Below are 26,907 nucleotides of genomic sequence, written 5' to 3'. Positions count from 1 at the left end.
TCAATTATAATAATAATTTCCCGAGATATTATTAAACCTCATTCACACAAAGCAACCTATTAATTCTCCTCTATTTCATAACCTTGCATACAAAAATCAATATCCAGTTGAATTGATGGAGGGTTAGCATAACACGATATAAGATCAGAAATCAGAATCAGAAAATCTTTATGCATTTATTAGATTGATGCAATTTAAAATGATCCGTATTTGACTCCAGCTTGACTATGTCTTTGATCATGGACATCAACAGGCTACCTGACTAATACACCAGGTTTGCTTTGTCTGTACCAAAGCAATACAATGCATCATTTAGATTTTTGTATTTGTATTTACGTTTAAATATGCTTTAGATTTAAAGAAATTAACGTAGGATAAACTGTTTTGTGGTTTAAAGGTAACGTTTTATATAAAAAAAAACTCTGTATGACGTTTTATATTGAAATGTTGTTATATAATCAGGAGTTTTGTAATAGTAGTTTACGCAACGATTGCGTTAAGTTAGTCTTTACGACACGAGTAGAAAATTTAAGGCACGAGCCTTGGCGAGTGCCTTAAAAACTTCTACGAGTGTCGTAAAGACTATTAACGCGAGTTGCGTACACTACTTTACCTACGACCGTTTTTTTAATTACTAAAAATCTGTTTTTTTATTACTAACAATCACTTCTCATAACTTCCTAGAGAGGTTATGTTTTCGTTTATTGTCATTGTCACTGAAAGTGATGCAACGACTTATTGTATAATCAGCTGATTTCATGTAATTACGTGTTTGTAAAACATTGTTAAATAATACGTTACTTTTTCAGGCAATAAGTTCTGCTAGCAGCATTCTTACCATAAATACTGTATCAGGTACAATTAGGGAAATATTGCATATATTTTTGGACAACTGAATAATATAGTGAAACAGTTAATTTATAGTTATATCTCAGCATCGAATATGTGGTCCACAACGAGTTGGGTGAAAAAGTGGTTAAGAGGTTTTCAAAATAAACCAGAAGAACATTTTCATTTATCAATTTAACCTTATATTGTTTCGTCCATTTAATGAATTGCTGGTATGTATTTGCATATGGTACCTTTGTTTTGATTTTGGTGGCAAAAGATTAGCACAGACAGTTTATGCTCTCATTTCTATCTCGTCAACATCACTTTCACTAACTGATATTTTAAAATCAACCTTCATTTAACTTCCACGAACTTAGGTTAAGAATACGCGAGTATCAACAGGAACAAGCCGGATCAACAATTAAAATTGTCAACTGATCAGCTGATTAGTTGACGTTCGAAGTATTACAATTGTACTTCTTTTCTCTCAATCCTTGAACCTCATTGGTCCGTTGCCCGTGTTGATATGAGAAAAACTATGCTGATATGAAATGAAACTATGCTGATATGAAAGTAAACAGCTGTTAAGTGAAACTTTTCAATTCTAAGAACTGAACTGAAATGGCTACTTTAAAAAACGGTCGTAGGTAAAGATATTAGAATAAAAAATATACAGTAAAAATAACCTTGAATATTTCCGTATTTAAATAGTAGATTATTTCACTTTATTAAATAACTCTTTATAAAATAATAAAAAACTGGGAACCACAGAAAGAATACAATTATAGCTTTTTACAATTCATAATAGTTGTTACTAGTTTTTACAAAACAAGGTAATCAGTCGTGGCCTGCAGTTCAAAATGAAACCTAATTGAATTTTCTACGTACCTGACATGTTCAATGTAAGTTCTCCTTCTACATACTCTCCAACATGGACCCACTGGAAGTTCCCAGGAGATATTTGCTTGAAGTGGATGATGTTGTAGCGAGCAGGACCGTCTCCGTTGGCGTCGAAGTGGAACCCATCCCCTGACAATCCTGAAGAATAAAGATGATTGTATTTAACTCAACAAAATGTTATAGCGTGGAAACAAAATATAAAACTATCGATCGTCTAATGGTGAACCTTCACAAGTTGGCTCTATTATAAAAGTCTTTCCAGACCTGTTTAATATTAAAAATAATCAAACCTGTATCTTAGTTTAAACGTACTCCTTTTTGGGGTTTTATCTTTCAAACTCGGCATCATTTGTATTCCTTTTTGTATTTATTTAGTATTTTTAACTTTTAAAGGTAAGTTGCTTTTACTATTTACTTGAACAAGACAAATTTAAACACACGACAAGGTAAATGGGGGAAATACGTATGGAAAAAGGAATGCTGAAAGGGAATATACGATGGAATGGTTGTGTGTATAAAACATGAAACACCTGTTGAGAAGGATTTACAGTTTATAGCTTGAATTTTTTTTTTTTAGGCCGGTATGATAGGGTCAGTTTTGTTATTCCTTAAGATAACAAATTCCTTTACGGTAGTTCTGAAAAAAAAATTTCAACCAACTTTGACATAAATAGAACAACAATTGGAACTATTTATAGCATGTCATTTGTGTCTGGGTAGGAAGGTAGCATGGTATGCACCTTGTATCAATAGTAGGAATACTCTGCTGCATGCTAACCTTTCTATTGTATTGCCTAAAACCTCTAGATTTTTCCGCAAAACCTCCAGGTATTTTTATGCATCTCTCTCTTTTTTACAGTTCACTACAAGACCTACATAAAGACATGTTTCAATGTCTGCAAAATAAATATTAATGATCTTGATATTAATTATTTTATCTCATCAGAAATATATAATAATTCTCCCCAAATTCCCAAGATGTTGTATTTTAATTTTGAGACCAATCAGTATGAGGATTTCTTTTAGTAGACCTAGATGGATTCTGTTTTAGAAACATATAAAGCCTGAGTGAAGCTTTATATAGCATTAGTATTTTACTGTTGAGAGTTTTATCATCAATGATTTAGCCACAGGTCTATAAAGAAGAAAAAAACATTCACATTTTAAGGGTTGTGTATATACACTGCAGGTCCTAACGATCAATCTATTAAATCCAAAATATGCCAGGCCAGGAATCGTAATAATGTTAATGTTATCGTTATAATGTTTTACATTTTTTTAGATAAAAAAGGTGTTATTTTCAGCCCAAAATATTTGATGTAACATTAGTGGAATTAGACACTCATACGGTTATGACAACTACCATCACTACTTTTGTTGGAGACTGACACTTCTTTGATTGCCTTTAACCTCCTTGTGTTGACATACTATTTGATTATTATAAACCCTACATATCCTGAAAAGTAATTTTTCTGTATACAAATTGGTCACGTTTTTAGCATAACCGGATCGTCCCATGTAGACAGACGTAAGTAACACCTTTATGTAACAGTAATGTCACACTCTAAGTATGTGGTGTTTGAAAGGTAATGGTAAATTACCATTATTAGACCTACAAGTGCCACCTACCCCATTACGACTCAAAATATAAAAAAATAAAATACAATATACGTTAATACAGTAGTCGCTTTCATATTAATTGTATTACCATTCGATTTTAGTAATGAATACATAATATAACATTTAGGCCTTAACATTCAGTTACCAGTAAAAGTGACGCCATGCAAGAAGTGCAGGAGATCAGGTCCGTTGGTAGGCTTCATGGCAGGACAGAGTCCCAACTGGTCACGACACAATGCTGCATGCATATCACGCAGAGCTATAGCAAAGGCCATTACAGCGTCGCTGACGAATTGCAGCTGATTCTCAAACGCGGTGTCCTGTGGAAGTCTGTAGGAAGGGTCGCAGGTAGTGGTGTACTTGCGGTTGTAGGGGGTGTTGGAGCTGTTGGGGTAGCGGCATTGGAAGTGGTCCTCCCAGAACTCTAGAATGGTAGGACAAATGGTAATTTCATTTATTGTATTTTTGATCAACTGATGGTGTTGATAGTCGTGGGGTGAGTGAATTTGTTACTCGAAAAAGTAGTAGTAAACAAATGTAATCATGGATAAAGTGAACGTAATTATTTAACTACACCAAAGGTTGTTTTAAGTAAGTAGGTAACGAAACACAAACAGAGGTTTGGATATAAGAAGAAGAACATATAGAAATATAGAAAAGATCAATCAATCAATCAATCATTGAGATGGGAACGCTCCTAGGTTTGATGTATTATATAAATGGAGTTATATACATTCATGTACCCACTGCATAGTTTGCTGAAAAGTGGTATGTGCTTCAGTGTAATTTAAACATGATTAGTAATAACTTAATAGTGTTGTATAGCCATTATTTTGACCGAAATCTATACCCAGTGAATTACATTTTCAACGCTAGAAAAGCAAACATGTTGTATGTTTTTTATACATGCAATAAATATTCAAATATTCTCTGGTATAGAAAAATGCTTGCCACAAGACGATAAGTCAAGTTTCATTTTGTAATGTCGCAATAATGACATTTTTCATTATTAAAAAGGAAAATATATTAAATCATCTCTACTAAAACATTACTTTAACGCCAAACATTGATTGTATCGATAATCTTTTGTGCAAAACTCAACAAACTATTCACAACAAACCTTGCTTGTTTTTTATGAAAAGTAATGTACTTAGAGATAAAATCTTCTGTATGGATACAAGTTTCGTATTTCATATGCAAATTCTATCAATCAGAATGTTTGTAGCTTTCCTTCTCCCCAAGGCTATGCAAAAATGCTTCCTTCAAGAGAATCTCAAAGATCAAAGAGATTGAAGTATGTAATCAACTCAACTTGTCACCTTTTACAAGGTGAGTCTAGCAAACTTTCAATTTTGTGCTTGTTTACACCCTCTAGTTTCGTATTTATACAATTATTTTGTAAAAATTCTTCAAACTTATAATTACCGGAGATTGTAAACTCAGAACCAGACACGTTTGAAAACTGTTTCAAATTGTAATTATAACTTTTATATGAAGATTTATAAGTTTTGCCATTTAAGTTTAGAACTAAGTCAACATTCAATCAACCCCTTTAGATGTTTGTTAGATGTAACTTAGATGTTTTTGAAAATAAATTGAGTATCATAATTTTAAAACGGTGGGTGTTTAATTAATTAACGTTGGATAGTTGGTATGAAAAGTGATTAGTATTGATGTTTAATATTGAATGTTGAATTCAATTATCTTAATCAATACACTTGGAGTATAATTTAACTAAACAAAATATCAAGAATGGTTAACTCATGTAAACTTTGATAAAGTGGTTTAATTTTTCAGGATACGACACAGAGAATAACACTTTGTACTGCAACAAAATTTAAGGAGTCTAAAACGTGTACACTAACCAACAAACCACGGATTTCTTTTGTTATTCTCAACAGTGAGGTTGAGGAAGTATGTGTCAAACCCCTTCACAGGGTTGGCCTGGGGCTGTACACTGAGGGTTCCCTCCACTTCTGGTTCACTTCCCTCGGAAACTAACGACCTTGCTGACCAGCCGTCGCTGCCTATCCAGGAGAAGCTTCCGGTGGCGTTACAACGACGGACAGCTCTCATCAAACCCGCCACCTCCTGGTCCGAGGCGAAGATTATGGCTCCTGAAACACCCCTGGACATTTCAGATTCAACAAAGTTTAAGAATTGCAGCTAAAATGAAAGTTTCAAACTTATAGTATTACACAGGGCTTTATTTAAGCAGTCCTTTACCTGATATTAGGAGATTTTCAGGAACCTCAAACTAGCATTCACCCGTTTACTAAGGCCAATTAATCAGCGCATACTCCACATACGTATTCGGTACATAATGCCTAACAGGAAATATATGCAATAAATGGTAAAAATTATGGTATTAAGACCATTAGAGGCACTTTACCCTAATTTTCTTCCTCTTTAATGCAATTACGCCTCTTTTTGAACATTACAATAAAATTCATAATATAAAAGATAAACACATGTTTGGCCTACTAAAAATGAAATACTTCACTTACAATCAAAACATACGTTACTAATTTTGCAATAAGGGCTTAACCATTACAACACAAGCTTATATAACTTATTTGCAGAGGAATAATTGCAGTAGAAAAGTTGCATCAATATCCTGCAAGTTTATTGTTTGAAGTCAGAGAACAAAGTGCAAGTTGAATACGCTTTCTGTGTCTTGAACCTTACAGAACTCTCGTGAAACAGTCTCTAATCATGTTTTAATTAGTGCAGTTCCTCAGATTAAACTGGAACTTGTAAATTATAATTTGGTTTGTCAAATTAGCAGGATTATTTTACATACTGCATTTTGCATAATGTTGTTTAAGGAAGATTGAATTACCCAGTGCTTATTAGTATTAAAATGTGGTTCAATGTTTTGGTTGCCTACTAATTCAGTTTATAAACATTTTTTCATACTTTAATACTTAAATACGTTACCTTTCAATGATACAAATTTTCTAATCCATGGTATATTTTTTTTACTCAACAACTACTTTACACAAAAGTAATTTTTATATCTTTACAAAATAAATACTTATAACATTATTAGTACTATGTTGGTAACATTTTTTGTAAAAAACCCTGTCAATTCAACAAAACCGATTAAAATTAATTATTTGACTCATTCCATCACAACATTTAAATTTTAATAAACAATTTGGATATGATTTAAATACCTAGAATAAAAATCTAAAAACATAAAATCTAAATGAAATAGTCACGATTTGATAAGTATCGTTCACCACAGCGAAGAAATCTTGGACAAAGACTATTCGCGTTGAGGCCAGTATTTTATTTAGGTGAAAAAGCTGACTTCTCCCGAGGTCTTATTGAGAGCACGACATTTATTTTCGCAATCAGAGAAATATTAATAACGGTTTCAGAACTATCTTGGACACGTTTTGGAAATAAATTTCATACGGATGATATTTTCTATGTTTCATTTAGATTTTTTACCATTTAAATAATAATCGGTACCGATTTTACTGATTTATTCATTCATTTATATCTGAACGGATTTTTTTAAATTTCATGTTTTGCCACTTTTTAACTGGAGATTCTTTATTTTTTAAGCAATTTCTTATTACTGCACCTAAATGCTTTTTGACATTCATTTAGATTATTAATTTAGCCAACTAATTGGAACTATCAATTTCTCCTGTACTTCGAATACGACTTTTTTACAGCAACAGAAAGGTCCGAATTTTATATTATTTCCATACAAAGGTTACTGCACTGTAGATCCTTTCAATCTTTTAGTCGTGGAAGTGCTAATGGATTTAGTTATTTTAAGTTGGACATTTTAATTAAGGAAACTTTAATTAATTACTTGCATTTGTTTCCTAAGACTATTGTTAGAGATTGAATTGCATATCCACCTTTAGCCCTAGGTTTGGTCTGTAGTCTCTGTACTACATTGTCATAAGCGGTTTCTTCAGCCACTCCTGAATCCTTGGTCAACTTCTCCTTCACTGCGATGCAGATGTTCGATTTAGATAGCAGCAACTCTAACTCCTCAAACGCCTAGGGAAACATTTAAAATGTAATTATTTTGTTTTATAACGTTTGAGCGACATATACAAGCTACTCCGATCAAACTTATTTGAAATAGTTCGAAAATACTTAAGGCCCCATAGATTGTCTATAGAAAACTTAAACTTTGAATAAGTATAGTTCCAATGAAACTCAAGAAAGGGTTGAAAACAGCAAACTTCCTTTAACACACAATATATTTTTAAATGGACTATATGAACAATCTAGGCACCATTGTTAAGTAAAATATTAGTTATGAAATTTTAATGTTAAATCTTAATTTTTAACCTTATTTAAACCTTAAGCCTTAAGATCAGAAATAAGGTTGATGTATGCGAAACATAGGCCTAAAATAGCTTAATAATACTCCAGTTGTATGCTATTCAATTTGGTTAGTACTGGCTCTTTTATAAGCAGTTTTTATTGAATGAGTCTTAAAGAGGCAGTGGGGGTTTAATCATAGTATCTTTTAACATCTGAATAAATAATGAGATCGTCCGTTACGGTTAAATCAAAAACTTCAAAATCCAATTTATTTGTAATTAGATAACTTACTTTGTATATGGAAGCGGAATATTTAAGAATACTTGGTGGAGTAGCGTTAAGCTACAATTTCTTTAAATCTGTTTTAATCAAAAGTAATATCTTGTCCCTGTGAGAGCCAATAATCTTTTTTTTCAGCAGCGAAAACCATATAGTGCGTATGTTGTAACTATGGTTTTTGGATACTAGGACATACATAATGTTTATATGGACCAGCACTAAATATATCTTTTATTCAAACAGAATATAGCAGGCAGCTGTCAAAACGAGACTTTTTCTTCATATTTTTGTAATAAGCTATTCGATTATAGGTATAGTTATTGTAGATAAATACAAGAAAACAGATGATTCATATACTATGGCTTGGTGAAACAAGTCTCCGTATTCAACAGAAATCAGTAATTGGATTGACCACACTCTGTTTCAATCCAACCACAACAGTTCGTACTCTAAAACTAGCTTCAACTTTAACATAAGAATATAGTGGTTTATTCTATGATAGCTGCTTACATAGTAAATTACAACGAAAGTATTAAGGTTAGTGTATGACAAAGATCTGTGTTTTACTTATAAAACAATGGGGATAGCAACCACGCCCTAATATAAAACTTATTCTAGCTTGTTTATTGCGAACTAGAAGCTAGGGTAGTATCTTTCTTATATTATTGTATAACGATTAGAGTAGCTTCAGATGTACAACACTCAAGATTACACACTTTAACCTGCATTTTCTCCAGTCACTTGTAAAGGCTGATGAGAGATAAAGGAAGGTTCTTTATTTTCCTGTCGTGCTAACCCTCGATGAATAGAATAAAAGAGATACACTTGGCAAGCAACTACGCCCCTTCCTTAAACCACTTTTATGTCCATAAAAACAACGGTTGATAATGGATAACAGCCTTACGAACAACAATTTCGGTGTCAAAAACTCAAATTACGGGGTGTAAATTTGCTCCGACCTCTGGCAATCGTCTTCGGCTTATCTTGATCACTATTATCTTTCATCGCTTCAAATCTTCTAGCAGGAAACTACATTAATTGGATTTTTGTTTGCAGTAGGAAGCCATATATTCACTTTAGAAACGTGAGGTTATCTTCATGATTGGCATTTACGATATTTTTTTCAAAAGAACGATCCAAACCCTGGCCTGATTACCATGTTAGCCTGGTGCTAGATAACACCGTTAACTGACTCCCAAAGACAAATTCCATCCAGGTCCATAATCTATCTCACTTGGAATCGAACCAGCGGCCATTAGATTTGAAGGCATAGACCTACACTATAACCATTGAGAGTGTATTTGTCTGTCCAGACAAATGCTATGGAATACAATCGATTCTCCTACTGGAAGGTACTCAATCGCTTTTTTTAGTACCTCACTTGTGTAATATCCCTTCATTCAAATAATTCCTAACAAGCTTGCTGACTGAATGTTAAATATAGTGTTTGTGTAGTGAAATAATACATATAAAGACGTTATTGTAGGTTGCACATTATTAATGAGCATTATCTTACAACTTTAAGGAGAAAATAGCCTAAACTCGCATTATCCTTTATAGATATAAAATAAATCGTTGTACAATAAAAACCTAATAATTAAGCACCCAAATGTTAATGATTTTGATTATAGCATCTCTCTTCTTTCTTCTTCATCTTCCTTGATTAAATCCTAGGTTTTTACTGTAAAAAAATATAGCTCATTGATGAATAATCGAAATGTTCATACGTCAAACGTGATTAAAGATGGAACTCAATATTGTAGGTAACTTATGAAACTACTTGTACCACTAACAAAATCGAGAGTACAGAAAACTCTTACACTTACAAATCACGCCAACAATCCATCAACCCCGATAGTGATGATTCCAAAACGCATTATCTACCCTTTTACCGGTTGACCTTTCCCGTATGACAAACAATTTATTGCTGATCGAATGAGAACTGAGTGATTTACCGTCGCATTTCTGACCAAATCCAATCTATCGAATGGTTTAGCATTGAAATAGCACAATTTATGTGTTGATTTACTTACAATTTAGGATTCGGCCAGTGTCCAATAGAAATGTAGTTTATTTAATATAAAGTACTGCTACATATAATTGAATATAAGATTTTGTAAAAGGCAAATAGTATATTCGTGAACAAATAAGTTAATCTCTACACCGGTGAAAAAATAAAGAGAATATGTTGTTTAAGATTTTTGTTGTAAATTTACTCACACGCATAATCAAATGCCATTATTAAAAAAATCCTCAATAAAATCAAACCATCCATATATGTATCGTTATAAATCGTTATATATATATATATCGTTGAAATTAATCAACGGCATTTGGAAGAGGTAGTTTTCTTAGGTTAAGTAAGTTATTCTAACTTCAGAGACTAATCATATTTCCAAAAAGTAGGTTAGCACCTTATATTCTTTGTATTCTATGTTTCTATGTTTTTTTTGGCTTAAGGCAGGTTCCAGTTTACCGTTTGATGACAATATCAAATGGCAAAACCTAATGATTAGCGGTATCTGATCTTGGGCATCCAGGTCAGAAATTTTTAGTTTTAATATAAATCTTAAGGAATTCATTAATTAATTCATAGAATTGTGATAACACCTTAACGTAACTAAAAATACAGTAAAATGCCACATTTTACCTTGATCCCATAGTTGGACTCTTCATACACGATTGAAACATAGCTCCATCCTAGTTTCTTGACAATCTCCACCATAGCCTTGACCTGGTGATGGTCTGAGGGAATGGTTCTGGAGAAATATTCGAACCTCTGCTTGTTGCTCAGCTCTGGAGATGTAGACCAGAAAGATACCTGGTAAATGCAATCGTTAATTGGTGATATACATTTGTTTCTATCTGTACAAATTATGGTTGCCAATATTTAAAAACACGCACAGCACATGCAGTGTGACTTAGAGGGTCTTGGTGTTATTTTACACCTTTATTGGTTTATTGACATAAAAGTGATCAAAACTGTCACAGAGACTGTACAAATTGGATCTGATGCCTTGACATATTGGATGAGCGTCCGCATTGACCTGTATAAAGTAATATATCATATAAAATATGAGGGAAAGCTAAATGCCACATTGACATTGAAAAAATTAAATGGGGAAGACAACTTAGATTTTTTTACTTATAACCCATTGTTTGTTTGTCCCATCCTCTTACCAAATGCAGCATAACTGGATACAATAAACGATTCATGCATTAAAGGTGTGGTTCACAAAACTATGCAGCATTGATTATTCGACTAAGTTTCTAAATTCAGTTCAGAGGAAGCACACAAATTAATCCCCATATAAGTGGTAATGTAATGGATTTCGGTTTGCTACATATAATGCGGTCTGAGAAGGGAATTGCTTGCGGTTGCTGTTGGTCAGAAGAGGAAATTGAGTTAGTCAACTGAGTTAGTAATGCTGATGAGTTAAGTGTAAGATAATCTTATCAAGCCTTTACCCTTGTCTGGGTCTAGCTTACGTGTTTTGGAACTAATTGGTTAACGTCGTTATACGGCTACTTTTTCTCCTTGCCATTTACACCTAACTCAGTTTATGTGCAGTTAACGGGGAAGAAAGAAAGGTGTGTTTATGTGTAAAAAATGTTAAATTTTTGGCAAAATTTAGTTTATTTTACAGTCATAAAATACTTTATTGATAAGCAGATTAGCAGTTTATGAAAGGGAAACAATGCAAGCAGTTAAATCTAAATAGTAGCAGTAACAGAAACACTTAAATAAAGATAAATGGAAACAGATTATTGCGTAGCTTCAGCTTAAACGTTTTACTTGAAAAAAAGTAATCCTGGATTTAATAAGTAATACACTTTTAAACAGGCTATTAAATATGAATAACATAAATCTATTTCAGCATCAAAGGTTTCATTTTGAATTTCCCAAAAGGAAAAATATTCATGAATGTTAAATTATTCCTCCTCAAACGACTTACTAAATACGATGGCTTATATATTCTCTTTTTAACTCAATGTTCAACATACCTACAAATACAAAACATTGCCATTAGAAATACGATATCGTGCACAGGTTTGAAATATATTTTACCTGAGGTATTTTAAAGAGTCTGAGAAGGTTTGCAACCTGAATGGAGGTTACACTTGAAGCTGCTCCCACCACCCCTGATATCACCTTCCTTATGGTGCTCTTGTTGCAATGATACTCTGCGTCGTCTATGTTGCTGATGGACCCTTCAAAAGCATTACATGTTTGCAAATAATTAAATTGAATACATTAATATATTACTTTTGTTACATCAGCTAATTTGTATGGTAATTAAGTTTGACAAAAACAGTGATTGTTCTGTGAAGTCATGTATTGGAAGAGTCTTGTGGTAACGTTTAATTATTTATGAGATTAAATATTTTAAATGGTAAAAGTTAAAGATATGACTCTAGTAGTCTGCTGATTGCAGACAACTGTTGTAGTGTAGTGTAGGTGGACCACGACTCCACTCCTTTAGTTGTCTTGTGAAAAGTTACAACATGGATTTAAAATAAGTTTTATTTATACAAGTCGGTCCATTTAACAAATAATTTATTATTTTTGATTAAAAATCACCTTAAAATTAATTGGCGCATAGGTAAAGCTCGGAGTAAGATGTAAAGGTAATTGGAACATAATTCAATTCCGGTTCAAGGAAAGTTTGAAGCGAGATTTGAGCAAACTTCAATGGCATTTGAATAATTAGTTAAAATTTGGTTTGAGCATAGTTTAAATTAAGTAATGCTCGAGGATATAAATAATATTAAAGTTAGAATATCTTAGTAAAGTTATGAAGTGATAATGGTATTTAACCTAATTTATTTGAAATTTACCATCCGGTTAAATTGTTATTACTGATACATTAAATAGCTCTAATTACTCAATTCACCACTGAAGTGGGAGTAAAATGACACAATAAGAGTTTTCTAGTAGTTTTAATCCTACTAATATTATAAATGAGAAAGTTTGGATGTATGGATGTATGTATGTTTGTGACAAGTAAACGCAAAAAATACTGGTCGGATTGGGCTAAAATTTGGTGTGATGATAGCTCACATTCCCGATTAACATATAGACGCATTCTTATCTCAAAAGTCCTTTCGGGCTCCGCCCCAGTGGCTCTATAGTTTCCACTGTTAACCTCGTGAGTATTCATATTTAAAAGGAATAAAAGCATTTTGTCATCTGTTTAAGTTGGTTCTATGATATTAAATAACATTAACAAGTTATAAGGTTTACCAACAGGGTGCAGTACTATTAAATTTAATATGAAACTTCATTATAGATTTTTTTTATTTATGTCAATGGATACTAAAGTGCAGCCGAATTTTGTTTCTAAAAGCGTTAGTGGATGTGTAACTTTTTTATACAACAAATGTAAAGATCAAAATGTGTCTATTTTGTGTCCTCTTCCCGTTGCAAAGCACGGGTACAACAGCTAGTAATATTATAAGTAAACTAAATTATATTTTTTTGAAATTTTGTTGACATCCAAGTTATGTAAGCTGTCATAAGAAACTAAAACGATTACTTTTACAACAACTTTACACTTTTTATATAATGCTACAGTAAATTACACATACTATTTTGATGATATGGCACAGCAGTTCTCTTATGTTCCTGCAAAGTAAAGTATTGATAACAATTCTAGTTAATCCGGGAACTACGTGCTGCCTATTAGGTGGTGCACAACTAGGTGTAGTGTTAGGTGTTGCCTAAAAGTCTTACTCCAAAATTCTTAACACATCATTGAAAACTAAAGATTTGATAGGGTTGAAATTGGTAATATCTGGACATACACTTGTAAAGGCAGTAGTATATTTTATAACTAGGGTATAAAGTGTCTTTTTTCGACCTGAGTTCAAGTTTTTCGATCGAGGCGTAGCCAAAGGCGAAGCCTAATTGTAATACAACAGCTGTCCTCTACTCCATTGGAACTAAAAAGGCTTTTTGCTCCCTAGGGACGAAAAATGCCACTTAAGACCCGCAACATATGTATGAAAAACTGCAGTTTTGGCTGCAGTATAAATAAAAGGTGTTTAATTTATTATTATTTTGTGTCTAAGTTTGTTGGAAAAGATATTAACAAATTTTAAATGTCCCCCAACAGTTGCATCGGATGATAATATTATAACACTTAATAATTATCAGTGACCACCATAGTAGACTTAAATAAAACTTTGGCTAGATTATATTTTCTTAACTGAAGACTATCCTATTGTTAGTATTGGAGCTTTTTGTAGTCTCTCCAGTCTATAGAGATGATATTTTCGAGATAACTATTGACTAAGAGCATTTAACTTGTTTATGAAACGTTCAATTATCTTGTATGTACTGTTCCTAGCAGGTTAGGCTACAGGTAAAACCTATCTTCAATAATAATAATTCTATTTGACTTATTTTATCTGTATTGCCGTTGGTAACCTAGGCAATCCCTATATTGTTTAAGATGATAGCTGAAAGAGCCGTATGCTTAAACGCAACTAATTGAAATTAACATGATGAACGATAATATTGAAAATAATCCATAATCTTCATTTTACCGTTCGTTCCAGTAACTTTTTATTTTATCAGATATTTCCACATTTTCATTACGTTGGGACTTATGTACATTAGTTCCTAACCAATAACATTGGGGTGCTATACATTGTGTACAGTAATGACTCAGCAATGATTCAAACAGTGGATAATATCTAGATAAAATGTTCAGCATGCGATTTTATTGTACTACGGTCAATGCAGTCTTCTGTGAGGAATAAGATTTTTAATTTCATTTGATTTGGAAATTGTTTGTGGTTTTGAGATTCATCAACCATCAAACGTTTTCTAACTATATGAAAAAACATGATAAACTATTAACAGTCGTATGCAACAATTTGGGGTGGCATTTGTAAAGTTTATACGACATTTACAGGCTACAACAAAAACAAATGATCAAAATAATTTTTATTACATTTTAAGCGAATGGCCTAACAAATTCCTACTATTATATCAAACTGGGTATAATGATTTAAGCTACGAAACAACATTTATAATGACGAAAATAAGGTTAAGCTACGACACAGCAACAATGTTTTATGACAAAAGGCCGTATTACTGGTGTTGTTTATTTGTCATGTAATAAAGACATGATTTTCATTGACATCTCTTCTTGACTCTTAAGGTTATCAAACTGCATATTCGTTTTTATCCATCAAAATCCTCTATATAGAATAAGCAAACACTTTCATTCACCAGTTTTGCGAACTCCACTAAATCAGAATATTTCCTAGGTGCGAATATAGTGTAAGATAAATATCTTTAAATTGTTTAGGGGATACGTTACAATGTTAGTAGGAGGATGTAGTATGTGTAATTTTTTAGGAAGAAATGGTGATGCAATGTGTCCTCAGAGATTTAAATTACCCACTAATCAGCAATATAAAGGGACCGGAATGGTTCAGTTAACACTTTAATATTACAAAATTTCTTTAAATGGTTTATAATTAGTCCAGTTCAACATTATGTCAATTAATTGTATGGTTGTATTGGTCCAAGCAGTCAAATGTGAGCACTGTTATGGACTTTAAAAGTATTTTAGAATAAGCTAAGACTTTATTGAGTTGTTTGGTTGTAATAGGATCCTGGGTAACATTTTCCAAAAACTCTTACAAAATGTATTATAGACGATATATACGATTAAACATTCTAAGAAGTTAGTATACTGCTTAAATGGGTTTTATCGAAAAAAATTATACAAACATAGCATAAATACCTTTTATAAAGTCCACAGCCATCTCAAGGCCATATGTGTCTTTGTCACAGTCGTCTAGGATGTGAGCACCAAGAGTGAAAGGTAAGAGACCTTGTGAGTTTATGACATCAAGGGTGTACAGCATGGTCTCTAGTGCTTGTATCCCACCCTGAGGCATGACGGGTCCACAGGTCTCTGTGTCTGAGCGTTCATGTACCATCATCAGACCTATAAACAACATCACAGTGAGTTTATGACATCAAGGGTGTACACCATGGTCTCTAGTGTTTGTATCCCACCCTGAGGCATGACGGGTCCACAGGTCTCTGTGTCTGAGCGTTCATGTACCATCATCAGACCTATAAACAACATGACAGTGAGTTGATGACATCAAGGGTGTGCAGCATGGTCTCTAGTGCCTGTATCCCACCCTGAGGCATGACGGGTCCACAGGTCTCTGTGTCAGAGCGTTCATGTACCATCATCAGACCTATAAACAACATCAAAGTGAGTTTATGACATCAAGGGTGTACAGCATGGTCTCTAGTGCTTGTATCCCACCCTGAGGCATGACGGGTCCACAGGTCTCTGTGTCAGAGCGTTCATGTACCATCATCAGACCTATAAACAACATGACAGTGTGTTTATGACATCAAGGGTGTGCAGCATTGTCTCTAGTGCTTGTATCCCGCTCTGAGGCATGACGGGTCCACAGGTCTCTGTGTCAGAGCGTTCATGTACCATCATCAGACCTATAAACAACATGACAGTGTGTTTATGACATCAAGGGTGTACAGCATGGTCTCTAGTGCTTGTATCCCACCCTGAGGCATGACGGGTCCACAGGTCTCTGTGTCAGAGCGTTCATGTAACATCATCAGACCTATAAAAAACATGACAGTGTGTTTATGACATCAAGGGTGTACAGCATGGTCTCTAGTGCTTGTATCCCGCCATGAGGCATGACGGGTCCACAGGTCTCTGTGTCGGAGCGTTCATGTACCATCGTCAGACCTATAATAACATGACAGTGTGTTTATGGCATCAAGGGTGTACAGCATGGTCTCTAGTGCTTGTATCCCACCCTGAGGCATGACGGGTCCACAGGTCTCTGTGTCAGAGCGTTCATGTACCATCATCAGACCTATAATCAACATGACAGTGTGTTTATGACATCAAGGGTGTACAGCATGGTCTCTAGTGCTTGTATCCCGCCCTGAGGCATGACGGGTCCACAGGTCTCTGTGTCTGAGCGTTCATGTACCATCATCAGACCTCTAAACAACATGACAGTGTGTTTATGACATCAAGGGTGTACAGCATGGTCTCTAGTGCTTGTATCCCACCCTGAGGCATGATGGGTCCACAGGTCTCTGTGTCTGAGCGTTCATGTACTATCATCAGACCTATAAACAACATGACAGTTAATTATGACATCAAGGGTGTACAGCATAGTCTCTAGTGCTTGTATCCCACCAACATGATAGTTAATTATGACATCAAGGGTGTACAGCATAGTCTCTAGTGCTTGTATCCCACCCTGAGGCATGATGGGTTCACAGGTCTCTGTGCCTGAATGTTTATGTACGATCATCTGACCTATAAAGAGCATGACAGTGTGTTTATGACATCAAGGGTGTATAGCATGGTCTCTAGTGCTTGTATCCCACCCTGAGGCATTTGGGGCCACAGGTGTCTGTGTCTGAGCGTTTATATACCATCAACCGACCCATGGACAGCAACAGGTCATAAAATAATGGATGAAGTGATTATGAAGTAACGGAAGTCTCAGTAAGAACGCCGGACTTCAGGAGCTTCTTATCCTTATCTGTATTTCAAAAGGAATTCCCAAATGAACAGCGATGTTATCAGTATTAGGTCCCATTTGTAGTCATAAATCACTACACGACGGACCAACGCGTGGTCATAGTTAAAATGCACTCCAAGTAGGGGGAATGTTTCGTTGAAACGGTACGTTATTTTCAGCCGCACCATGCACCAAATGAGTCATCCATCCGAAGATTGATTTCTAAGTTCTAAGTTCGATTGAATCTTCTATAGTTCCTACAACATTGGTTATGTAAATAAGGAAAACTGTAGAATTTGGAGAACTGAAAATCTTCCTGAAAATCGCAGAAACCCCGTTCTATCTTCCTCGTGTTACAGTTTGGTGTGGGTTTTGGGCAAATTGAGTCATTGGTTCATACTTCTGTAAATGGAAAAAAGATCGTGTGATTTAACACCGTGTGACTACTTTCTTTGGGGATATTTAAAGTTGTTGTTCTTGTTTTCACCAATAATCCTCAAAAAATCCAAGACCTGATGGAGGAAATTATTCATGCCGTTAAAGGAATTCAACAGGAAGTGTGTGAAAATGTGATGGAAAACTATTTCAAGAGATGCTTGGCTTTTCAGCAGGCAGCAGGTGGGCACTTACAAGACATAATATTCCATTACTGATCGAATATACTATGCTTTAAGATTAATGTTTCATATTATAAATTTAGTGTTAAAATTTATGATTTGTTAATATTTCAAATCCGGTAATCTTATTGGGACATACTTTACTTTATGTTCGTGTTCTCTCTGAAGCACGACAGTTATCTAGGTCACAGTTTATCATGCACATGCACTATCCTATGCACCACGTAACATCAAGTTTGTAATACTAAGTTGTACAACATATACTTCAATGCTTGTGTTTATACTAGAGTAAATAAGGAATATTAAGTTTAAGATGCACAGTTTTCGGACATTATTGGACTTTTGTTACAAGTTCCTCTATACAATATGAAATCTGTAAGCTTACAATGTTGAGAGTGAGGAACAACATGGTCTTTAATGCTTGTATACATATCCCCGAAGTATAACAGGTACAAGTCAGAATGGACAAGCGTAATGCGCTTTCAGATATTAGGACAGCATGACAGAGAGTTAATGGCCCGGCATGATATCTCACTCCGAGACTAATAACTGGTCCATAGCTAACAGTCACTGAGCTTTCATGTATCATTATAGGTCATCACAGCATAAGCTCAAATTCAAAGCAATGATAATGTTAGAAATATACTTTTTTTCGGAAGATTTTTTATAAGAGGTAAAAAAGTCTCTATTCTTGGTAAATTTATATTCCGTTTGATAAAGATTACAGTGACCGTTTTCCAGACTTAAATTAAGTAAGGTAATTAATGACTTAGACTACAGTTCAAGAGTTAAAGAGTTTCAACTCCCATGACATCTCAATCCGAGTAAGCTTTTTCTAAACTTCAACAGTTTGGTGCAGTTAACTATTTAGAAAGGAGAAATTGGAGTATCAATTTCAATTTCTACAATTATTTAATAACAAAAACTGTATTTATTAATAAATAACTACCCATCAATGGCGATTCAACAAGTATGTCTATTTATGGAAATATGTATTTTGTACAGCCATTCCTAGCACTGGTTTTTGCTCTGCATTTGTTCCGGGCTATCAGTTAATTTTTCAATCTAACAAAATTGTGTAGTTGGATAGTAATCAGACCAGGATATGGAAAATTCAATTCGAAAAACTTGCTCGTAAATATACTCAACAAGGCGATATATATATATAGGCGTATATATATAATCAAAGATTTACTGGACGTCATATAGAGTTCAGACAGTCTTCTTAAAAAAGAAAAAAACTGTAAGAATGCAGTGGATGCATGGCTTAGATACACAAACTTATATTAAACCCAGAGTAAGTGTACTTCTACAATACTTTAACATTTAAATGTTTCATGAAAGTTTTTACATCTAAAACCAATAATTCGTCTGTATCAACATAATTTAAATTTTATTACTTACCGCCAAGAATGAGATCTCCCTCCAAAACCGCCTCCCTCTTGACCGGCCATAGAGGTTTCTCCACTACCGGCGTCGGACCTTCTTCCAAGAGAGAACGGAAGTTCTTAGCCAGAAACTCCATCTTAAGGTCCTCAGGAATCTTCCTGTGACGATGACGTAGCTTGATCTCATGCTCCATGGTACTTCCGGAGTAGGAGTCGATCATGCGGAGACGAGGAGGGTGGTCGAAGGTTCCGGAGAGTGTGAGAAATGAGAGGATCCAGAGTAGACCGAGAAGAGTATTGTCCCGCACTATAATGTTATTGACGAAGCGACTCCACATCTCACACAACAATTCACTTAAGATGTTGGATCATTGTATCACCATTGTTACTCCTAGTGGAAACTATATCAAGAAAAATATGTGATTACAAAAAAGAAAAGTATTTAAATTTGAGACCTAAAGGTTGGATAAAAGTTAGGGTTAACAAATTTTACGTGTTAGTATTCGTGACTAAATTGCACCAAATTTAGGTTAATCCAGTATATTCTTATTTGTATTGCCTTAAATAAAATGCCCATGAGTGCACTAAACATTTTTTTCGTTAGAAGTTATTGTCATTTTCAGAATCTTTATTAAACTACCAGTAACAATAATTTAGATTAATTTAAACAAAATATCTGTATAAACCCTGATTCTGAAATAGAAATTATAATTTAAGATTTATGAGAAAAATTTAATATATTACAATATTTTTTCTGTATTACACCGGACTGTAGAGAGTGTCAAATAGTATTGATACCTTGTTGTACAGTCCAGTGTAATATATAAAACATACGTAAAATAGATGAATATTTTTCATAAACTACAAATCAAATTTTATTGCAGAATAAGGGCTTATACAGATCTTTTGTCTTAATGTCTCTCTCCTGTTATTATTGAAAATTAAATAATTCTAAAAATGACAATTCCTAAAAAAACAATGTTTAGTGCAGTTTTGGTCCATTTTTTTTGAGCAAGTACAATTATTTTAGAAGGTCGTATTTTGTCTATTTTTCTTAACTGTGATACAATATGGAAACCTAGATTCGTGCCATTTTGCCACTAATACATAGTAGCTTAAAAAATAATAGTATATTTTATCTCTAGGGCGTAAAGTGACTCTTTTTTAACCGAGCAAAAGTTAAAAGTCCCACGACTGAGGCCTCATTTTCGCGAAAAGGTCGAAAAACCAAGCTGGAAAATTAAAATACTTTTCATATAAAGATAACTTCTCAAAACGGCTTCCAGCTTTTTTTTTAATTTTTGCCAATGTAAATGAGCAGTTGTATAGTAAGTGATTCATTCATTTCGCTTTTTACGATTGTGTTTCCGTACCAAGGGCTTTATCTATGGTTGAACTATTGACAAGAATGCAACAATAAGCTAAAACCTAACCTAATAAATCAATCCATAAATAATGTTGATTCCCTCGATTGCTTAAAATTGATTTTACAACTGTCTAAAACAGCTAGTTTTTACTCCCAAGGGTCTAAAAATGCATGCTTCTTAAGATACTTAAGACCCGCAATGCATGTTTTAGAAGGGCGTTTTTGCTGCAGTAAGACGATAGATTTCTTAACACTAACTTCGTTCCACCCTCAAGATTAATAACATATTCCTTAGTATGAATAATGTATGCTTAGGGCATTGAATTAGAATTTTGAAGTGAATATTCAGTGATGAAATATTGTTACGCCAGGATGTAAAATGTCAAACCATTCATAATACAATATCTTCATGCTAGCTGTTTTTAACATTAAATCTATTTTTTTTAACAGTGCTGGACAGTCTGTAGAGTGTTAATCAGTATAATCAATATTTATTCAATTTTAATTATTTTATCAACATGGCAAGTTTTAACTATTTAGATTGTGACAGAATTTTTGTTTTTATTGGCATACCGCAATTAATTCATTAATACATTGATGATGTGGTTGCATACAAAATGAACTGACGAAGCTCTAAAGTATGAAACTAGTAGTCATACGAACAACTGTCGTTGGATAAGGTAGTAATTTTATTGCATCAATATTTATTTAACTTTTGGAAAAAATTATATTAAAGTGATTTTCTTTAACTATGTAATAAGTAATTGGAAATCTTGTACGAAATAATTATCTTGAACCCTGATGTTGGGTTGAACTGTTATAAAATACGCTAAATCTTCAGCAAACCCAGTGCCGAGACAAAACCCCCATTCATGAATACTGTTCAGACAGTACATGATTTGTTGGGGCCTTAATGCAGCTGTTAGGTGAAATATTGGAAACCGATTTCAAATTCAGTCTGAGTTATAGGATAAAGTAACCTCCCTTCTAGATTTACGATATAGAGGTTATTTTCAGCTCAATCTAGTGCTAATTTCTCCAGCAAATATCAATCTTAGAATGTCAGATTCAGATGTTACAGTTTGACTGTGTTGTAATTAGATTAGATAACTAGAATTGGAAATATGCTTTAATATAGATTTTAGCAAAAGCAATATTTTTTTGTCTTGAGCTATGCTATGAATATGATTTGCGTATGCATTTAGTGATGGTAAATCAACTTTTTTCAACAATTTGCAAGATTCTACTCTTAGTATAAACATATACTCATTCCTGAGAATATTGTACTACAATTAAATATAGATATAAATAGTGAGTGTTTGATATAAATACCTTGTGGTTAATAATATATTCATAAATCTATGAATTCACATATAAATAGAAAACAATTTGTTTACGATTCCACAATTATGAAACTCTTTTCAAAATAAAACTGTTACTCCTTAATTTAAGCCGGTCCTATCATACTCCATGGAGTCGGGCAGAAGTTAAGTCAATCATTATTATGTATACATAATATTGGAATAAATTATTTTTGATTAAAAATACCGTTTACTTTAATTTTTAAATAGTTTAAGTTTAAATAGATTAATGTTAAACGTAAACAATGCTCTCCAAAATTGTTTAGATCAAAGAATAATACGCTAAATTAAACGCTATATTAATACGTTCGTTTTTTAGGGATTGTTTTCACTGTAAAACGTTTTATAAGACAGAAACTCCTGTATACGCTTCAAAGGATTATACGAGTTGATATTTCGTAAGTGTCTGCTGTTACATGTTACATGTGCGTGGCTTTGATTTTGACATTTTGACATCCTCTAAAACAACGGAGATTGATATCCGGTCTCAATGACATTGTCATTTCCGCCAATCTTTCTTGCCGTGATTGATTCGATGTTAAAACAAGTAAGTCTGTTAATGCACACAATAACATTTTAACGAATAGCCTACAATATTTTGGTCAAAAATTTGTACTCAACACAAAATGCTACATTACCCTTCTCAAGTTAATTTTACAAAAATATTTTATCAAAAAAATATAATAAGTGGATTGTAGCCAACTGTTGTAAATTTCCCTTTTCGTTATTAACGATTCTTAAAAATCGAAGTGAAGTGACGAGGGGCAAAATTAACGAACGATCTAATTAACCCAGCACTTCACACATACAAGTCGTTCCAGGCGACAAATTTACAGGCATATTGACATCCAATTTAGCTCTCATAACAGGTGTGAATTGAGTAGAGTGACTTTCATATCTGAAAAATTATTTTTGACGTGATAAAGTTGGTTTTAATATATTCATTTGCAAAAGGTTAGTGTAAATTTATAATCTGTTCTAACGAAGGCCATATTATGAATTCAGTCTGCTTTACAGACAATTACTATGTACTAATTACTTAAGTGTTCGTTTTTAATAATGTTTACAAGTGTCTTTAACCTTTCATTGTTGAGTATGGCAAACTAAACCGTTTTACATGACATTCTGGTAAAAAAATTCAATGAAGACCGTTGTATCATTAGGGATTTAATTTTGCTTGCAATAATAAGGTTATTAAATGTATCTGTTCCGTGCAGAATCATATTTACTTCCTTCATATATATATACAGTTACCCTTGCACCTGTTACGTGATGTTTCGCGATCCTTCCTAGTCTTCATGTAATGCTCATACTATTAACTCGTTTGTCAATATTCATATTTTTTCCCCCAAAGATGTCCTGAATGAAAGTGATACGGAAATGAAAATTTTTATTTGTGATATACCCCCGACCTGTGAAGTTATTAAAGTGCATGAAAACTGTCGCGTTCCTACTCCCGGTCGTGGACGTGAAACACTAATAATTACCACGCCCCCTCATCATCATCAGACCTATAAACAACATGGCAGTGTGTTTATGACATGTTTCTTATGTTTATGTTTCCTATGTTCTATGTTTTGCCAGCATAGGACTCTCGTTCAACAACATGACAGTGTGTTTATGACATGTTTCCTATGTTTATGTTTCCTATGTTCTATGTTTTGCCAGCATAGGACTCTCGTTCGTAAAGAAAGGTACCAATCTATGGTTTTGTCTCTTTACTTAAGGAATCATATTTTTTTGCTCGAAGATTACTTTTCCTACCTATTACCTATTTGTCCTACTTATTATGGACTTCGTTATCAGAGTTTATTTTATTAGACCATAGCTTCACTACTTCGCTGCATGTGGTCGACTGAAAAAAAAGACATTGTAACTGGATCATGGAATTCAGGGGCCTTTATTCCTTTAACTGATATGATAGGATCGCATTCGAATAATATAAATACACGCATAATCCGTTATGGTGAACATGTATAACAATAACGTTGAATATATTTGAGCAAGATTATAATGATTCATTTTCCGTTTTACTGGATTAAATTGAATTACATAAATAATTATTTTCTGTTGCGTTGAGTAACACAGAATTACAGTGAATAGGAAATGCTCCTTTTATAGCTAAATCAACATCGTTTAAGAATTTCCTGTAAATACCAAACATAATATAAAGTGGTTTCATTGTACAATCAATTGTGTTGACGCATGTATTGGAATTCAATAATGTTAAACGTATGAAGTAAGCGTTACCAAATAAATTGTGATTATATAATTTCATTCTAATAAGGTTTTATTTTATTTGACTACCTTATATCTTTTTATTTCGTATGATGTTTTTTATTATGTATTTTAAATTTGGGTGATTATATCTAAACAAAATGTGTTATGTGCGTAAAACTTTGGTGGTAATAGTTTTTAATTTTAATGTTTAGAAAAATATTCCTTTTTAAGAAAAATATTAAATCAAAATCATGGATTCTAAGTTCTTAAAACAGTTTTAAGAAACTAGATTTCGTTACTTGTTTTTCATTTTCTTTAAAAGAAACAAATCTTCATGATTTGTAACTGTTGGTATCTTAACAATCATGTATCAAATGTATCAATGTTGAATTTCATAAATTTGGTTTCTGTTTCAGTATTCAATCTAAAGATTTTATTTCAAGAATAAAATCGATTTATTACTATAGTAAATTAAAAAGATATTATTTGTAGAGAAAATCATAAATACTTTAATCATTAGAGTCGGAATTCGAGTAACTGTTGTCAATGTTAATGTGGGCAGTATTTAAAAACTACCTATGTGATAATTTTCTTCGTGGACGGTAACTAATAATGTTTATAATAATGGTATATTCAATTTTCATTAGTGAACAAAACCATAAAATGTATTTTAATTTACAAACTTGTTCAACCTACCACCGAATGGAATAATGCTTAATTTATACTTTTTCAGAAATAATAAATTACTTTATTATTTGTTCGTGTAATTAGCACAATATTTGTACAAACCAGTGGATACATTTCCTCGTATAAAACATACTTCCTCTGATGGTTTCGTGGAAATAATGCATGTCAACGTTTCGTGATCGTATGACTTGCATACGTTGGCAAAATTGTTGCTAAAATCAATACTGATATTTGTTGAGGCTACGACAATCCATCTTCAAGCATACGTGCATAGTTTGCTATTGTATTACGTCAACGATAAATAGTAAAACTGCTAGTATAACATTCAAAATAATTGCAAGTGGAAATTGGTGGACAAATTTATACTTGAGGTAAAGTTTGAGCTAATTCATTATAACTTTGTTGTAATAAATATAACCAACCTGAAAATAACCTTTGTTATTTTTTACCAAGCCTTGGATAATGCGTTATACATTTGTAGTATGAACGTTTTCAGTTATATACATTCTCACACAAAAAAACTAATGTACTAAAAAAACAATAAAAAGTCCCTGGTTTATTTCTTAGCCTACACGCATAAAACACTAAGATGCTGCTTTCCAATGTAGTTTTGCACCAGATTTAAAATATCGTTTATCGTTTAAATATAGATTTCAATTGGAAGACATCTGTTAAAATTTAAAATTAACTGTCGTATCTAAAACTTCTTAGGTGCAAAATTAGCAAGAAATCCCAATTATTAAAACACTTACCAAACCAGTTGATTACTGTTCTTATGGAAGCTTTTAGATAATTATTATAACTGTGGCGGTAATAAAACGATATTGATAATCACTAGATATTAAGTGCCATTATTTTAACTAAATTTATCCTTGATATTGAACGATAGATGATTCAGTATTATTCAGTATCAGCATTCAGTAGTATTTTTGATCAGATTAACTCCTTAAACGTCTACGTCGATTAGTCAATAATCTGTTATTATCAGTTGACAAACCCTAAAAAATTTGCAATCAGTTAATACCGCGATCATAACATGTATCTTTTCAAGAGCAATATAAATAATGGATTGTGATATCAATTATGTTATTTCCATTTAAGTTTTGATTGTTAAAATTATTTTACATCCTTAAATTTTATCGATACAAAATATAAATCTATTTATATTAGAAATCGTAAGGTAACTGTTATAAATAATTGTATTCAAACGTATTAGGTACTCATAAAATAATTACTTGTTGAAGTAGATTACGCACATAAGCAGCACTTCCATTTACTTTTTTAGCGAATTCCCGAATTTCAGGGAGCAGTCCAGTTATCGTCCTTTTCCCCTAAACGCACACAAATAAAAATCTAACTAAAACGACCAGGAATACGAAAACAAACTTGTGTCACGGCGAACCCAGGTTGTTGGCACGGTGGCGGCAAAGCAACTGCTCCACCCTCGACAGGTGGTGATTACACCCCCTACACCCACCCTGTACCCCACCACTACCCACACAACAAGCAGTGCCCTTATCAAAAGTTCCCCGCCGGAGAAAAGTAACACATTGCGTGTAGCCCAAGGTTTGCAAAGCTAAGTAATATTTTCAAACAGTTAATGCATATGTCCCTGTCATTGAAACAAGTGTTGATGAAATTTAAATCTTGTCTAGTGAATTATACTAACTTCGATTCAATATCGCAATATCGGGAAGTTGATGACTGTCTAATCAGGAAAAACATTTGCAACCACTGTATAATATCGTTACACGATAATAAGTTGGGTATATGTTACTGTATGACAAACGTAT

General features: G+C 33.2%; 1 protein-coding gene across 1 annotated transcript in view; it reads right to left on the bottom strand.

The window, feature by feature from the left end:
• Window positions 1-26,521, bottom strand: part of LOC129002530 (metabotropic glutamate receptor 2-like) — a 37,545-nt gene extending 11,024 nt beyond the window's left edge. The window contains exons 1-9 of the mRNA XM_054430403.1: window positions 26,371-26,521; window positions 19,497-19,881; window positions 15,690-15,896; window positions 11,999-12,141; window positions 10,580-10,750; window positions 7,233-7,377; window positions 5,217-5,468; window positions 3,497-3,775; window positions 1,720-1,869 (exon numbers count right to left, since the gene is read on the bottom strand). Of these exons, the coding sequence (XP_054286378.1) occupies window positions 1,720-1,869; window positions 3,497-3,775; window positions 5,217-5,468; window positions 7,233-7,377; window positions 10,580-10,750; window positions 11,999-12,141; window positions 15,690-15,896; window positions 19,497-19,818 (1,669 nt within the window). The 5' untranslated portion in view covers window positions 19,819-19,881; window positions 26,371-26,521. The remainder of the gene's footprint in view (window positions 1-1,719; window positions 1,870-3,496; window positions 3,776-5,216; window positions 5,469-7,232; window positions 7,378-10,579; window positions 10,751-11,998; window positions 12,142-15,689; window positions 15,897-19,496; window positions 19,882-26,370) is intronic.
• Between the last annotated feature and the right edge of the window lie 386 nt (window positions 26,522-26,907).

This window comes from Macrosteles quadrilineatus, unplaced genomic scaffold (assembly GCF_028750875.1).
Source record: "Macrosteles quadrilineatus isolate MER2022 unplaced genomic scaffold, UCM_ALF_1.0 Scaffold_9__3_contigs__length_116548681, whole genome shotgun sequence".
NCBI lineage: Eukaryota > Metazoa > Arthropoda > Insecta > Hemiptera > Cicadellidae > Macrosteles > Macrosteles quadrilineatus.
The sequence above is the reverse complement of the archived record's forward strand: the minus strand, read 5'-3'. Positions and strand labels throughout refer to the sequence as shown.